Source organism: Ranitomeya imitator, chromosome 2 (genome assembly GCF_032444005.1).
Source record: "Ranitomeya imitator isolate aRanImi1 chromosome 2, aRanImi1.pri, whole genome shotgun sequence".
Taxonomy (NCBI): domain Eukaryota; kingdom Metazoa; phylum Chordata; class Amphibia; order Anura; family Dendrobatidae; genus Ranitomeya; species Ranitomeya imitator.
Window position 1 is genome coordinate 267185490 of NC_091283.1, and position 17103 is coordinate 267202592.

The following is a 17103-nucleotide window of genomic DNA, read 5'->3' on the forward strand; positions in this document are numbered from 1 at the left end:
CCTTACACGAGGTTCACACAGCGAGATATGTGTAAAAGATGGTTTTCATATTGTAAGTAAAAGGAGGTTGCAGCTTCTAAGTGATGTCACCACAGGGGGAGTGCATGGGATTTGGGCTAGAATAACTTGGTAAGACCGCATTCCAGCAGTGTCTTTTGCAGGGGGATTCAGCTACCGACAGGCTGTGCAATCTGACCTGAAACTAAGCGGGGAAGGTCCCCTCCCCCCCAGCCAGCACACGGCGTACCATGTGAATGATATAACAGAATTGTAAGTCAATTTTCACCGTTAATCCCTTTTATTTGTAATTGTAATATACACAATTCGTCTTCTTTATAATATCTTTTAATATTTTTTGTAAATACTGCCTAACTTTTTATGGAGTAAACTATATAATTTTATTAGCTTGTCTTTTCATGCTCTATATCCGGACTGTGCATCCTCTGAGGTGAATTACGCTACTGATTTGGGTTGGCTCCAGCCCCATTAACCTTTGGTGAGAATCGGAGCTGGTGGCAGCATACTTTGTTCTGTGCGATTGGGAATCTTTATAGCGATGGTGGCGTTGATAATTATTGTTCACGCCTGTGTGGGAGTAGTTATATTGCCCTCGCTGCATCGTGCCCAATAGCCAGTACATAGCAGGCAGCCTTTCTGGCGACTAATTACCCTAGGTACAGTACCTAATCTGACCTGAGGGTAAAGGGGGCGCTAGAGAGCTGCAAATTCCAAATCGGAACTGGGAAGTGGGATGTAGATAAATCCCCTTCAGAAGAAAGCAGGCGCAACCAAATCAACCCCAGTTCGTGACAAATTGGTGTGAGAAGTAGGGACGACCAAGGTATCCTCCCCGGGATCCCTGACATTTTGTTGGGATCCGTGACATATTGTTGGCAGCACGGTGTGAACCGTGACATCAGGATTTGGACTCACCGGTCACCTGGCTCCATGGAGATGTTAGAAGAAGCCAGGTTGTGACCCTCCAGTCAACTGACCTTGTACTTCAATGGACTGTCATCTTCCTAACCTTGCCGTTACCTCCTTTCTGTGTGTGTGCCACAGGTGGGGTAGTCAGCCTTGGAATCTCTGAAGTATCAGCTGCTCTTATCCCGGAAGGGTGACACTCTGTAATTTGCACCTGCTGACCCCCTCCCATATCTCCACACCTCCTCATAGAAGCTAATCAGATGAGTCTGACAGAACCAATCCCTCATAAACCAATCATGATACTGGGGAATGAGGCTATTCTTATTGAGATACTCCAGATTAGAAAAGGGCCCAATAATGACTCCTTTACTACCCCACTGTTAATTGTTGCCCAAAATATATAATACTGTATAGATTATTGCAGAATAGCCTAAGAAAACCTTCAAGGATTTTGCCCACAGCTGAGGGTACACTTCACGGCCTATAATTTCCAGGCTCAGATTTTGTCCCCTTTTTGAATATTGGCACCACATTTGCTCTGCTCTGCGGTACAGACTCTGTTGTTAATTCTCATGTTAATGACCTTGTGGATGGGATTGGGAGTAAAGTCTGATGACACAAAACTTTGTACGATAATAAAATCTCAGTTAAATTGTATAACATTCCAGAAATGTCTAGATAAGCTCTAAGGCAGGTAAACCCATGGTCAATGAATGTTAATGCAGGTAAATGTGCTGTGAGGCGTCTGAGTACTGTAGAGCTAGAACTCGAGTAGTCTGGTCACCAGGAAGCTGTACAGCAATGCTCAATGTCAGGCAGCAGCTGCAAAAGCAAATATATTAGGGTGTATAAAAGCCATGATCCCAGTGTAATATTAGTACACCTCCCCCATGTTACACATCCACGTTTTGTGGTCCGAGTATAGACCAAGATGCATGGACCAGCCCAAAGTCTTCAAATATACCTAAGAGACTGTTGACTTGTTAGATGGGCATCATAGACACAAAACATGGATGTGTGAATTTGGCCTTAAAAAAGTCAGACTATGGAAGAGGTGGACTCCTGTCGTTTTTTTCTACCTATGTAACACATGGAGGCACGATTACATTTACCTGATCCACCATGACCTCGGCAATATGGGGGTAAATTCACATCATATCCTGCAGTGCGCGCTTGGCCCGTACAGCAAAAACGCTGAGGACAAAATATACAAATGTTTTATTTTATCTTCCATATAAAAGTTGTAGTAACTTTTTTTTTTCTTTTATTAGTCCATTCACACAATGCATCCCTTACGAAAACTGCTGCCAAGTTTTGCCCAAATTTTGCGAAATTCATGGATAAAAAAAGTAATTAGACTGCACACGTAGGGCTGAAGCATGATGTGGATGGTGCTGAAGAACATGATGAACTCTGGAGCTCACGATCTCTTCGTCTTCCTTCTTGGCTTTCTTCTGCAGCAGGATCTCAGGAATGTGCAAGTCATATAAAAGACAAGAAGAAAAGCCAGAAGAAGAACAGCAGTAACATCGAGGAGATAATACTGGTACCACGGAAGGTCATTGCCAACTGCATGAAGATGTTCGGCTCCTCCATGACGCATGACAAACTCTGTCCAGAACACGGCCAAGTCCCTCGGTGGAATAGGGACATCGTGGTGCAGTTCGGAAAGATGTTTCATGGCACGGCTGTAGGAAGAGTCATCAATAACTAGACGAACAGCACTGAATATGTCCTGGGCAGTGACATCTTGTGTGTTCTCCAGGAGGACAGCAGCTCCTCGGGTTTTCAGGCGAAGGATATTTTCATACTGGTCACCGAAGAGCGGGAACCCAACGATGGGAACACCATGGCAAATAGCCTCATAGACTCCATTTTCTCCACCGTGTGCTAGGAACACTTTGGTCTTAGGGTGACTGAGAAGATCATTTTGTGGAAGCCAGTCAACGGTCATGGTGTTATTTCCAAGGGTGTCCAGCTGTTCTCCAGAGTAACGCCAAATCACTCGCTCCTTGAGCTGCGCTAATCCAGCTGCGATCTCTCTGGCGATGTTGATCGGCATTGTCTTTACGATGGTGCCCAAGGAGAAGACCACAACTCCATGTTCTGAGTTGTCCATGAAGTTTTGGATATCCTGAGAGAGAGGCTTGGGGGGGCTACATTGGAAACCACCAATATACACAGTATTAGGCATGGTTGGCCGCGGGAACTCAAACACGAAGTCGACTTTCATCAGGTAAATGTCAGCTCTCTTGTACATGTCCAACAGGCTCACATCGGTGTTGAGATAGCGTTGAACCAATTTGTCATAGACTGGGAAGATCAGAAAGCGGCTGGCCACCTGGTAGAGGCAATAAAGGGCCACATTTTTCATTCTTTCTGAGAAAACCATCACGTCCGTTACTCTGGAGTTGATAACAGGCACGTAAGAGAGCGGAGATGGTGCAATAGTGAAATGAACATCTTCTGTGGGCATCCACCTTCCGAAAAACACAATGGGAAGCTTCAAGTAATGAGCCAACATCACTCCGGCTACGTTATAGGGGTCGGCAAGAATCATGTCAAAACCACCGGTCTTAAGATCTTCCAGTATCACTTCATTATCAAATAAGGCCCCGATGGCAACAGTGGCCAGCTCGGTGCTCGTCTGTAGGGCTTGGATGAACTCCCACGCCAAGGTGAAGGATGACCCATGCTTGGTGAACGCTTGTTGGAAAATCCAATTCAAGGCGTAGTCTTCGAATTCCTTCCTGCTCATCGCTTGTTGCACGGACATGGGGACGGTCAACAGTTTGAAGTCTTCAGATGTCTCCTCAATGTACAAACTGGTGGAGGGTCTAAGAACGGTCAGTTCGTGTCCTCTCTGCACCAGCTCCATCATTAGGATTTTGATGTTAATCCAATGACTTCCTTCTACCGGTACCACAAGGATTTTTCCAGCTTGTGCACAGGTTAGAAGGAGCATGACACCGGTCAAGAAGGAAACCACGCACATCTTGTTAGCAACGGTCATGGCTGAGAAGTTCACCGTCTGGAAGATCGTCAGGATTCTGTAGCTTCCTAATGCACAGAAAGGAGGAACGTCTCCGATTTCACAGTGTGCAGTCATTCTGGTCATAGATGGGCTCCTCCCATGGTCTCTATACCAAGGTCTTCACCCTAGGTGAAGTAGAGGAAATGTTCTAACTCCTAGCTCTCCCTGAGCTTGCAGATAGTCATGGCCTTCTTCTCCTTCAGCAGATTCCAGGATGTGCAGTGAACTTTACCCCGAGGGCGGGGAGCGATTGTGAGTGAGATGTCATTCTCTGGAGCCAGGCCAAAAGCCATCAGGTCGATTACTTAACTACACTATGAAGGCAACAAAGGGCAACCACCAAGCAAATATCTTTATAGTATCGGGATGTTAAAGGAATGCAAGAAAAAGAAAAATAGCTGAAAATATTGGGCTGGAAACGCCCAAGTAAACTATAAAGTAATCAAGGACTTACCGGTTAAAAATGACTTAACTGTTCATATAGTCAATGCTCTTACCGTAAAGAACCAGCTCCCAAGTTTGGCTCTTCATATAGTCAATGTTCTTACAGTAAAGAACCAGCTCCTGAGTTTGGCTATTCACATAGTCAATGCTCTTACAGTAAAGAAGCAGCTCCTGAGTTTGGCTCTTCACATAGTCACTGCTCTTACAGTAAAGAACCAGCTCCTGAGTTTGGCCCTTCATATAGTCACTGCTCTTACAGTAAAGAACCAGCTCCTGAGTTTGGCCCTTCATAAAGTCACTGCTCTTACAGTAAAGAACGAGCTCCTGAGTTTGACTATGTGAAGAGCCAAACTCGGGAGCTGGTTCTTTACTCCAGAAAAATTGACTATGTGAAGAACCAATGCTTTTACAGTAAAGAACCATCTCCCGGGTTTGGCTCTTCACATAGTTAATGCTTACAGTAAAGAACCAGCTCCTGAGTTTGGCTGTTCAGTCACTGCTCTTACAGTAAAGAACCAGCTCCCAAGTTTGGCTCTTCACATAGTCAATGCTCTTACAGTAAAGAACCAGCTCCTGAGTTTGGCTCTTCACATAGTCAATGCTCTTACAGTAAAGAACCAGCTCCTGAGTTTGGCTCTTCACATAGTCAATGCTCTTACAGTAAAGAAGCAGCTCCTGAGTTTGGCCCTTCATAAAGTCACTGCTCTTACAGTAAAGAACGAGCTCCTGAGTTTGACTATGTGAAGAGCCAAACTCGGGAGCTGGTTCTTTACTCCAGAAAAATTGACTATGTGAAGAACCAATGCTTTTACAGTAAAGAACCATCTCCCGGGTTTGGCTCTTCACATAGTTAATGCTTACAGTAAAGAACCAGCTCCTGAGTTTGGCTGTTCAGTCACTGCTCTTACAGTAAAGAACCAGCTCCCAAGTTTGGCTCTTCACATAGTCAATGCTCTTACAGTAAAGAACCAGCTCCTGAGTTTGGCTCTTCACATAGTCAATGCTCTTACAGTAAAGAACCAGCTCCTGAGTTTGGCTCTTCACATAGTCAATGCTCTTACAGTAAAGAAGCAGCTCCTGAGTTTGGCTCTTCACATAGTCACTGCTCTTACAGTAAAGAACCAGCTCCTGAGTTTGGCCCTTCATATAGTCACTGCTCTTACAGTAAAGAACCAGCTCCTGAGTTTGGCCCTTCATAAAGTCACTGCTCTTACAGTAAAGAACCAGCTACCGAGTTTGGCTCTTCACATAGTCAATGCTCTTACCATAGAAAACCAGCTCCTGAGTTTGGCTCTTCATATAGTCAATGCTCTTACAGTAAAGAACCAGCTCCTGAGTTTGACCATGTGAAGAGCCAAACTCGGGAGCTGGTTCTTTACTGTAAGAGCATTGACTATGTGAAGAGCCAATGCTCTTACAGTAAAGAACCAGCTCCCGGGTTTGGCTCTTCACATAGTCAATGCTCTTACCGTAAAGAACCAGCTCCTGAGTTTGGCTCTTCAGTCACTGCTCTTACAGTAAAGAACCAGCTCCTGAGTTTGGCTCTTCATATAGTCACTGCTCTTACAGTAAAGAACCAGCTCCCGAGTTTGGCTGTTCATATAGTCAATGCTCTTACAGTAAAGAACCAGCTCCTGAGTTTGGCTCTTCATATAGTCACTGCTCTTACAATAAAGAACCAGCTCCTGAGTTTGGCTCTTCATATAGTCACTGCTCTTACAGTAAAGAACCAGCTCCTGAGTTTGACTATGTGAAGAGCCAAACTCGGGAGCTGGTTCTTTACTGTAAGAGCATTGACTATGTGAAGAACCAATGCTCTTACAGTAAAGAACCAGCTCCTGAGTTTGGCTCTTCACAGTCACTGCTCTTACAGTAAAGAACCAGCTCCTGAGTTTGGCTCTTCATATAGTCACTGCTCTTACAGTAAAGAACCAGCTCCTGAGTTTGGCTCTTCATATAGTCACTGCTCTTACAGTAAAGAACCAGCTCCCGAGTTTGGCTCTTCACATAGTCAATGCTCTTACAGTAAAGAACCAGCTCTCGAGTTTGGCTCTTCATATAGTCACTGATCTTACAGTAAAGAACCAGCTACCGAGATTGACACACAGGCTCTCTACAAATTGGCGGGAGCAGCAGGATTAGCAGGCTCTCTATAAATAGGCAGGGGCAGCAGGGCTCGCAGGCTCCATAAATGTGCGGGGGCAGCAGGACTAGCAGGCTCTCTATGAAAGGGCAGGGCAAAGGACTCGCAGGCTCTATAAATGGGCAGAGGCAGCAGGACTCACTCTATAAATGAGTGGAGACAGCAGGACTCACAGGCTCTTTATAAATGGGCGGGGGCAGCAGGACTCGCAGGATCTCTATAAATGAGTGGGGACAGCAGGACTTGCAGGCTCTCTATAAATGGGTGGGGGCAGCAGGACTGGCAGGCTCTTTATAAATGGGAAGGGGCAGCAGGCTCTATAAATGTGCAGGGGCAGCAGGACTAGCAGGCTCTCTATAAATGGGCAGGGGCAGCAGGACTCAGGCTCTACCAATTGGCGGGAGCAGCAGGACTAGCAGGCTCTCTATAAATAGGCAGGGGCAGCAGGACTAGCAGGCTCTCTATAAATGGGCAGGGGCAGCAGGACTAGCAGGCTCTCTATAAATGGGCAGGGGCAGCAGGACTCGCAGGCTCTCTATAAATGGGTGGGGGCAGCAAGACTCGCAGGCTCTACAAATGGGCAGAGGCAGCAGGACTCACTATAAATGAGTGGGGACAGCACGACTCACAGGCTCTCTATAATTGAGTGAGGACAGCAGGACTTGCAGGCTCTCTATAAATGGGCGGGGACAGCAGGACTCGCAGGCTATCTATAAATGGGTGGGGGTAAAAGGACTCGCAGGCTCTCTATAAATGGGTGGGGGCAGCAGGACTCGCAGGCTCTATAAATGGGCAGAGGCAGCAAAACTCACTATAAATGGGCGGGGCTTGCAGGCTCTCTATAAATGAGTAGGGACAGCAGGACTTGCAGGCTCTCTATAAATGGGCAGGGTCAGCAGGACTTGCAGGCTCTCTATAAATGGACAGGGTCAGAAGGACTTGCATGCTCTCTATAAATGGACAGGGTCAGAAGGACTTGCATGCTCTCTATAAATGGGCAGGGTCAGAAGGACTTGCAGGCTCTCTATTAATGGGCAGGGCAGCAGGACTCACTATAAATGAGTGGGGACAGCAGGACTCGCAGGCTCTCTATAAATGGGCGGGGTCAGCAGGACTTGCAGACTCTATATTGGAACCCCACAGAAAAAGATAAAGATTGAAGTTGTTTATTTGTAAAGAAATACTCTACTAAAGGACATAAAACTCTTTGAGAACTGGAGAAGCAGCGGTTCTGTATGTTACTAGGACTCAGTAGAGGAGGAAGACAGAGGCGCCGGCCGGGTCGCCAATAACACTGGATAATGGTCGCCCCAAAATCTGTCCGGTCTCATAACGGAAAATCTTCATAAGAAGTCTGAGAAAGGAGTGGTGCGATACACGGTGCATCCGGAGGATCGGACGCTGCTCGGGGCAGGAGGAGCCTCCTAGTATCTTTATTAACCAGACAGCAGGGGGCGCTGCAGCCAGAGGTCAAAGTTGGACTGTACGTGCTGGCTGGCGAGTATGTGTAATGCTCCATGTCCATCATTCTGGGGCCTCGGGGGTGCAGAAATCCGGAGAGTCTGATACTTCGCCAAGAAAAACAAAAACCGTAGAGTATAACCCCCAACCTCCATAGAAGTTAATGGACAGTGCTACCCCACTCATGTGTGGTTAACAGGGTCACATTTCTATAGTAATTCTTGCATTAGTGTATTTTCTGCAGAGGTAGGATGTGGCGGACTACTACTCTCAGCAGAGCAGTTTTTTCTTGTTTAAAAAAACCAAAACCTAAATAAAAACTCGGGGTGCGAGTCCCGTCACACAGGGGAAAGGGATAGATCATATATATATTTTTTTAAATAAATTAGTAAAAAATATTCTTTTTTTGTTATCCGGGTGAGTCTGTGCTTGGGATGAGGGCGGGTTACAGCTTACCTACAGGGGGCGAGACCCCCAATAACCTAGGGAGCAGAGCCCAGTGGGCACTGGGGCTTGTGTCAGTAGGTTAGTCGCAGCGCCCCCTAGGGCCGGTCGCAGCGCCCCCTAGGGCAGGGGCTCAGTAGGTGAGTTGCGAGGCCTTCTTATTGAAGCAGGGTCTGTCGGTCAGAGACGTCGAGGTCCTGAAGAGGCTGTGGTCGTGTTTCAGGACCAGCTCCAGCTCCTGAAAGTCCTGCAGCCGGGCGACATCTTTATCCTAAAATAAGAAAGACGGTCACAAGGTGAAAAAAAATAAAAATATGGCAGCAATTTGCGGCGTCACATTACTGCCCCTGGCAGCACATCGCACCTTCCTGAGCACGGTGTTGGGCAGTTTCCGGATCTTCTCCACGCCGTCGGTGCTCACCCCCAGCTCGTAGCAGCAGACACGCAGCAGCTCCCGGTACGTCAGCTCGTCTCGGTCCATTTCCACCTCGATGAAGTCGTTGTCCCCGGGGGAGCTGCTCTGGATCCGCACCTTAAGGACTAATTCTGTGCAATGAGTAACAACGTTATTACCGTCCTACCGTGAACACACGTACGATGACGGCACGCAGCCATCACAGACTGCCGCCAACTCCTCTGCAGGAGAGCTGCATACATTCTCCTCACCTTTCATATTGGATGGGAAGGCTCCGGTAAAGAAGAAGGGTTGAAACACTTGCATAGGTCCACCATGAGCGCCCCCGTGTGGGAGATTAGAGGGGAGCGGGGAATAGATGCTGCAGTTCTGGGCGACGCTCTGCACGGGTGGGTGCGGACATTCCTGCGGGATCTGCACCTCTCCGTTATAGAACAGGGCCGGGAACTTGTCGTCCTTCGTCACCGACGTCGTGATGTGAATGTTCTCCACCCCATTGTTCAGCAGCGGGAAACTCGGGACGGGCGTGGGAGGTGGAGGCGGCGTGGAGTGGGAGGTACCATTCTCCACACAGGGGGTAGGAGTCTCTGCCTTGGGGCTTTCTCGGGTGTACGAGAAAGGGAAGGCCGGGTTGGCCAAATAGTTGGGGATAAACGCTAAATCCGACTCCGGTTTACTGTCATCAGGCTCCAAATCCTCAACTGCAATAAAGAGAGAAAATATCAACCGCTGCCGGGTCTCGCAGGCTCTGCGCCTACGCTGCCGGGTCTCGCAGGCTCTGCGCCTACGCTGCCGGGTCTCGCAGGCTCTGCGCCTACGCTGCCGGGTCTCGCAGGCTCTGAGGCTACGCTGCCGGGTCTCGCAGGCTCTGAGGCTACGCTGCCGGGTCTCGCAGGCTCTGAGGCTACGCTGCCGGGTCTCGCAGGCTCTGAGGCTACGCTGCCGGGTCTCGCAGGCTCTGAGGCTACGCTGCCGGGTCTCGCAGGCTCTGAGGCTACGCTGCCGGGTCTCGCAGGCTCTGAGGCTACGCTGCCGGGTCTCGCAGGCTCTGAGGCTACGCTGCCGGGTCTCGCAGGCTCTGAGGCTACGCTGCCGGGTCTCGCAGGCTCTGAGGCTACGCTGCCGGGTCTCGCAGGCTCTGAGGCTACGCTGCCGGGTCTCGCAGGCTCTGAGGCTACGCTGCCGGGTCTCGCAGGCTCTGAGGCTACGCTGCCGGGTCTCGCAGGCTCTGAGGCTACGCTGCCGGGTCTCGCAGGCTCTGAGGCTACGCTGCCGGGTCTCGCAGGCTCTGAGGCTACGCTGCCGGGTCTCGCAGGCTCTGAGGCTACGCTGCCGGGTCTCGCAGGCTCTGAGGCTACGCTGCCGGGTCTCGCAGGCTCTGAGGCTACGCTGCCGGGTCTCGCAGGCTCTGAGGCTACGCTGCCGGGTCTCGCAGGCTCTGAGGCTACGCTGCCGGGTCTCGCAGGCTCTGAGGCTACGCTGCCGGGTCTCGCAGGCTCTGAGGCTACGCTGCCGGGTCTCGCAGGCTCTGAGGCTACGCTGCCGGGTCTCGCAGGCTCTGAGGCTACGCTGCCGGGTCTCGCAGGCTCTGAGGCTACGCTGCCGGGTCTCGCAGGCTCTGAGGCTACGCTGCCGGGTCTCGCAAGCTCTGTGTCTACGCTGACGAGACTCGCAGGCTCTGCACCTACGCTGCCTGATAAAGAAAGGAAGGACCCTGCTCCCTCCACCATATATCTCCCTCTGTGACCCCCCATAGACCAGCATACTGCTCTCCTGAAATACTCTGTGCTGCTGTCACCCTGCTCCTCCCCCATATATCTCCCTCTGTGACCTCCATAGACCAGCACACTGCTCTCCTGAAATACTCTGTGCTGCTGTCACCCTGCTCCTCCACCATATATCTCACTCTGTGACCCCCATAGACCAGCACACTGCTCTCCTGAAAGACTGTGCTGCTGTCACCCTGCTCCTCCATCATATATCTCCCTCTGTGACTCCATAGACCAGCACACTGCTCTCCTGAAATACTCTGTGCTGCTGTCACCCTGCTCCTCCACCATATATCTCACTCTGTGACATCCATAGACCAGCACACTGCTCTCCTGAAATACTCTGTGCTGCTGTCACCCTGCTCCTCCACCATATATCTCACTCTGTGACCCCCATAGACCAGCACACTGCTCTCCTGAAATACTCTGTGCTGCTGTCACCCTGCTCCTTCCACCATATATCTCCCTCTGTGACTCCCATAGACCAGCACACTGCTCTCCTGAAATACTCTGTGCTGCGGTCACCCTGCTCCCTCCACCATATATCTCTCTCTGTGACTTCCATAGACCAGCACACTGCTCTCCTGAAATACTCTGTGCTGCTGGAAGGACCCTGTTGGTAATTTTGGGGGTGCTCTAGTTTCTGTACTTACCCCCTAACACAGTCTTGATTTCTTTTCTTGAAGTCAGCTGATCGGCTCTTTCCCCTTTGCTTGTGAAGACGTCTTTGTCGGCCCCGGCCTCTAGCAGGTAGGTGACCACGCGGAGGTGATTCCTCTTACATGCCCAGTGGAGACAGGTCCTGGGGAGGGGACACAACGTACAGAGAGCGGAAGAGCGAAGACTGAGTCATGAGACAGCAAAAACGGACCCCCAAACACGGCAAAAGCAATAGAGACCCCAGGGTGTGCGTACTATGTGGAGGAGGACACACACACATATATATATATATATACACACACACACACACAGTGTCCTCCTCTGTAGTATACACACACACACACACACAGCGTCCTCCTCTGTAGTATGCACACACATATATACAGTGTCCTCCTCTGTAGTATACACACACATACATATACAGTGTCCTCCTCTGTAGTATATACACACATATATACAGTGTCCTCCTCTGTAGTATACACACACACATATACACAGCGTCTTCCTCTGTAGTATATACACGCACATACACAGCGTCCTCCTCTGTAGTATACACACACATATACAGTGTCCTCCTCTGTAGTATATATACACACACCCATATACAGTGTTCTCCTCTGTAGTATACACACACACATATACACAGCTTCTTCCTCTGTTGTATATACACGCACATACACAGCGTCCTCCTCTGTAGTATACACACACATATACAGTGTCCTCCTCTGTAGTATATATACACACATACATATACACAGCGTCTTCCTCTGTAGTATATATACACACTCCCATATACAGTGTTCTCCTCTGTAGTATACACACACATACGTATTTGTGTGTGTATATATATATATATATATATATATATATATATATATATATATATATATATATATATATATACACACACACACACACACACACACAGTGTCCTCCGCTGTAGTATATACACATACATATATACAGTGTCCTCCTCTGTAGTATATACACACATATATACAGTGTTCTCCTCTGCAGTATACACACACACATACACAGCGTCTTCCTCTGTAGTATATACACGCACATACACAGCGTCCTCCTCTGTAGTATACACACACATATACAGTGTCCTCCTCTGTAGTATATATACACACATACATATACACAGCGTCTTCCTCTGTAGTATATATACACACACCCATATACACAGTGTTCTCCTCTGTAGTATACACACACACATACGTATGTGTGTATATATATATATATATATATATATATATATATATATATATATATATATATATATATATATATATATTAGATTGTGGCCCGATTCTAACGCATCGGGTATTCTAGAATATGCATGTCCCCGTAGTATATGGACAATGATGATTCCAGAATTCGCTGTGCCCGTCGCTGATTGGTCGAGGCAACCTTTATGACATCATCGTCGCCATGGCAACCATTATGACATCATCGTCGCTGTGCCCGTTGCTGATTGGTCGAAGCAACCTTTATGACATCATTGTCGCCATGGCAACCATTATGACATCATCGTCGCTGTGCCCGTTGCTGATTGGTCGAAGCAACCTTTATGACATCATTGTTGCCATGGCAACCATTATGACATCATCGTCGCTGTGCCCGTTGCTGATTGGTCGAAGCAACCTTTATGACATCATTGTCGCCATGGCAACCATTATGACATCATCGTCGCTGTGCCCGTTGCTGATTGGTCGAAGCAACCTTTATGACATCATTGTTGCCATGGCAACCATTATGACATCATCGTCGCTGTGCCCGTTGCTGATTGGTCGAAGCAACCTTTATGACATCATTGTCGCCATGGCAACCATTATGACATTATCGTCGCTGTGCCCGTTGCTGATTGGTCGAGGCCTGGCGGCCTCGACCAATCAGAGAGCCGGGATTTCCAGGACAGACAGACAGAAAGACGGAAAAACCCTTAGGCAATTATATATATATATATATATATATATATATATATATACATACACACACACACACAGTGTCCTCCTCTGTAGTATATACACATACATATATACAGTGTCCTCCTCTGTAGTATATACACACATATATACAGTGTCCTCCTCTGTAGTATATACACACATATATACAGTGTCCTCCTCTGTAGTATACACACATACATATACACAGCGTCTTCCTCTGTAGTATATATACACCCATATACAGTGTCCTCCTCTGTAGTATATACACATACATATACACAGCGTCTTCCTCTGTAGTATATATACACCCATATACAGTGTCCTCCTCTGTAGTATATACACACATACATATACACAGTGTCCTCCTCTGTAGGATATATCCATCATCATCCTCCCGACTACGCCCTCACCATCCGTTGATCTCATTCTGGGAGTTGACGTCCACCCCGGCACTCAGCAGCTTGTGGACTTCTTCCAGGTCTCCCAGAGCGGCCGCTTCCCTGAGTCTTTCTTCCATGTATGTGAGGACAGGACGGGCATACAGGAGGCGGCCGGACCCCCGCACGGTGCAGGCCTCGGTACAGCGCACTATAACGACACTGACCGGGGGGAGAAGCGCTCTGAGCGGCCCCGGCTCCGCAGCCCTAGATGCGACTGACAGAAAAACGCCAATTTTGGTATTTTGACCCTTGTGTGCATGTCCCGGAGCCGCAGCGCTGGGGGGCGAGGGTCAGCGTTACACCGGCGGCTCCACACTGTGGTTCCGGGGAACGTTGGTTCCGGGGTGCTGTGTGAAGACGATGGTGTCACACCGAGGCTTTGTGCCCCACTTTAAAGAGAATCCCTGTAAGGGACTGGGCACATGTTGCAGATTTGTCACGGTTTTTTTTTCCTGTCCAAATTTATCACACAATTTGAAGTGTTTCCTGATGCCAGCAATGAGAATTCTTACATCTCGTGCACACGTTGCTTATTTTTCTGCAGAGTGTCAATTCTGCCAGCGTTTTTGCTGCAGATTTGACCCATATTAATAAATGTGAAAAAGCTGCAACAAAAAACGTCAGGCACCAGGGTCCGGGTGTGTGTGTGGCACTTGCACCCCCATAGCAGGGCCGGCTCCAGGGTTGTGCCCGGTCACACAGTCCGGGGTCTACACCAAAAGACGTCAGGCACCAGGGTCCAGGTGTGTGTGTGTGTGTGGCCCCTGCACCCCATAGCGGGGCCAGCTCCAGGGTTGTGCCCGGTCACACCGTCCGGGGGCCACAACAAAAGACGTCAGGCACCAGGGTCTGGGGGTGTGTGTGGCCCCTACACCCCAATAGCAGGGCCGGCTCCAGGGTTGTGCCCAGTCACACTGTCCGGGGTCTACACCAAAAGACGTCAGGCACCAGGGTCTGGGTGTGTGTGTGGTCCCTGCACCCCCATAGCAGGGCCAGCTCCAGGGTTGTGCCCGGTCACACCGTCCGGGGGCCACAACAAAAGACGTCAGGCACCAGGGTCTGGGGGTGTGTGTGGCCCCTACACCCCAATAGCAGGGCCGGCTCCAGGGTTGTGCCCAGTCACACTGTCCGGGGTCTACACCAAAAGACGTCAGGCACCAGGGTCTGGGTGTGTGAGTGGTCCCTGCACCCCCATAGCAGGGCCGGCTCCAGGGTTGTGCCCAGTCACACTCTCCGGGGTCTACACCAAAAGACGTCAGGCACCAGGGTCTGGGTGTGTGTGTGGCCCCTACACCCCAATAGCAGGGCCGGCTCCAGGGTTGTGCCCAGTCACACTGTCCGGGGTCTACACCAAAAGACGTCAGGCACCAGGGTCTGGGTGTGTGAGTGGTCCCTGCACCCCCATAGCAGGGCCGGCTCCAGGGTTGTGCCCGTTCACACCGTCCGGGGGCCACAACAAAAGACGTCAGGCACCAGGGTCTGGGTGTGTGTGTGGCCCCTACACCCCAATAGCAGGGCCTGCACCAGGGTTGTGCCCAGTCACACAGTATTGGGGTCGCTTCTTCCATTTTGTTCTCCCGCTGGCTGTCCGCGCCCGTGTTTTGTGTGGCATGAGCTGTAGTTTCCATCATCACCGTTTCGGCGTCCGTCCATTTCTGTTCCAGGATAAATATTTTGACACAAAACTCGGCAAATTTGAGGTTTTTGTATTTTTCATTTTCTTAGTTCTGGGGGACTTGACCCTGCGATCACTTCTGCAATATAGTGTGATGCTATAGGGTAAGTTACTGGCGGGTGTACAAATATGGCTGACAGCAAACACTTCAGTAGACCCATGAGCTCTTCGAGGGGTCTTCCACTACTCAGACATCCCCTTATACTATATCCCCCTGGGTATAATATATATACTTCTCTCTGGCGCCATATTGATTCCACCTGAGTGCTGCAGCCTGACAGCTGACTGGCTGCAGCGTTCACACTTCTTTTAGAGGAACCTTGGACATCCGAAGGAAGCGTGAGATCTGTAGCTGCGTCTGGTTTCACATGTCCCCGGCGGCTGGTGCTGAAGCCGGCTGTCATCATTCTCCCCTGGTCTGCCGGTGATCAGAGGAGAATGATGAGTGTTATATTAAAGTCCGAATGACAGCAGGTGGGGGCTCTCGGGACTGTTACCCCCATCATCCGACACCTGCTGCCGCTAATAACAGTGAGAGTAGGTGCGGATGATCGGAGTATTCCACAGCCGCCGGCTGCGATCTAAGGAATTAAAATGAGAAACCCGACGTGGGTTTCCCCCTATTTTATTAACCAACCAGACAAAACTCACAGCTGGGGGCTGCAACCCTCAGCTGTCAGCTTCTGCACGGTTGGTTATCAAGAATAGAGGGGTTCCCATGCTGTTTTTTTTAATTATTTAAATAAATCATTTAAAAAAAATGGCATGGGGTCCCCCCCATTTTTGACAACCAGCCTTGCTAAAGCTCATATCTGGGGGCTGGTATTCTCAGACTGGTAAGGGGCCATTGATATAGGACCCCCCAGCCTAAAAACAGCAGCCTGCATCTGCCCAGGCTCTTCCCACTTGCCCTTTAGCGGTGGCAAGTGGGGTAATATTTGTGGGCTTGATGTCACCTTTCAGGTGACATCAGGCCCACGGCTTAGTAATGGAGAAGCGTCTATAAGACACCTATTCATTCAGCCAGAATAAAATCTTTTATTTTAAAACATTACACAGACTCCTTTATTGTTCTAAATTAAACCATACTTACTGCCACACCTAATTCCCCGAAGCTCTTGATCTCCTGTAATAAAAATAAAATAATAAACCAACAATATAACCATACCTGTCCGTCGTTCTGTCCCACACTGTAATCCATTTCTGGGGGCTAAATAGTTTTCAACCAGGACGGTGCCAAGATGCGACCGTCCAGGCTGAGAACCACTGGTGAATGAGCTGAAGAGAGCGCAGCGTCAGTGACCGGTGGTGACGTCATCACGGCCTGGCTGAACTGCGGTGACCTCAGGACCGAGGGAAAATACCGATGATGTCACCACTGGTGAATGACGCTGCACTCTCAGCCGCTCATTCACCAGTGGTTTTCAGCCGGAACCGTCGCATCTTGGCACCGTCCTGGTTGAAAACTATTTAGCCCTCAGACTTGAATTACTGCGTGGGACACAACTACGGACAGGTATGGTATAGTGTTGGTTTATTATTTTATTTTTATTACAGGAGATCAAGAGCTTCGGGGAATTAGGTGTGGCAGTATGGTTTAATTTAAAACAATAAAGGAGTCTGTAATTTTCTTTCTTTTAATAAATTTATTTTATGTCTTTATTTACCATACAACTATAGGATTAGTAATGAATAGGTGTCTTATAGAGGTCTCTCCATTACTAAGCCGTGGGCTTGAT

General features: G+C 49.1%; 1 protein-coding gene and 1 pseudogene across 3 annotated transcripts; both read right to left on the reverse strand.

Moving 5' to 3' along the window:
* Window positions 1-2128: 2128 nt before the first annotated feature.
* On the reverse strand, window positions 2129-4161 carry LOC138663054 (UDP-glucuronosyltransferase 2A2 pseudogene; annotated as a pseudogene).
* A 3539-nt stretch (window positions 4162-7700) lies between these two features.
* Window positions 7701-13971, reverse strand: ANKRD40 (ankyrin repeat domain 40). 3 transcript variants are annotated; one of them, XM_069749115.1, is made up of 5 exons: window positions 13660-13971; window positions 11291-11439; window positions 9120-9569; window positions 8818-8999; window positions 7701-8724 (listed from the first exon to the last, which is right to left on the reverse strand). In XM_069749115.1, exons 1-5 carry the CDS (start codon window positions 13764-13766, stop codon window positions 8587-8589), a joined length of 1026 nt encoding a protein of 341 aa, XP_069605216.1. In that variant the 5' UTR covers window positions 13767-13971; the 3' UTR covers window positions 7701-8586. The 3 variants fall into 3 exon arrangements, with proteins under 3 accessions (XP_069605216.1, XP_069605218.1, XP_069605217.1); XM_069749117.1 differs by having other exon boundaries at window positions 13598-13959; XM_069749116.1 differs by having other exon boundaries at window positions 8437-8724; window positions 8818-8993; window positions 13660-13898.
* Window positions 13972-17103: the final 3132 nt, after the last annotated feature.

What these genes read in the sequence shown, in the direction of transcription:
- ANKRD40 (XM_069749115.1), bottom strand. Translation starts at nt 13,766, where the DNA reads ATGGAAGAAAGACTCAGGGAAGCGGCCGCTCTGGGAGACCTGGAAGAA. An exon ending in CAGAATGAGATCAACGGATG is followed by an intron (nt 11,440 to 13,659) that starts GTGAGGGCGTAG and finishes TCCCCTCCCCAG; the next exon opens with GACCTGTCTCCACTGGGCAT. An exon ending in CCAACACCGTGCTCAGGAAG is followed by an intron (nt 8,725 to 8,817) that starts GTGCGATGTGCT and finishes TTCTTATTTTAG; the next exon opens with GATAAAGATGTCGCCCGGCT.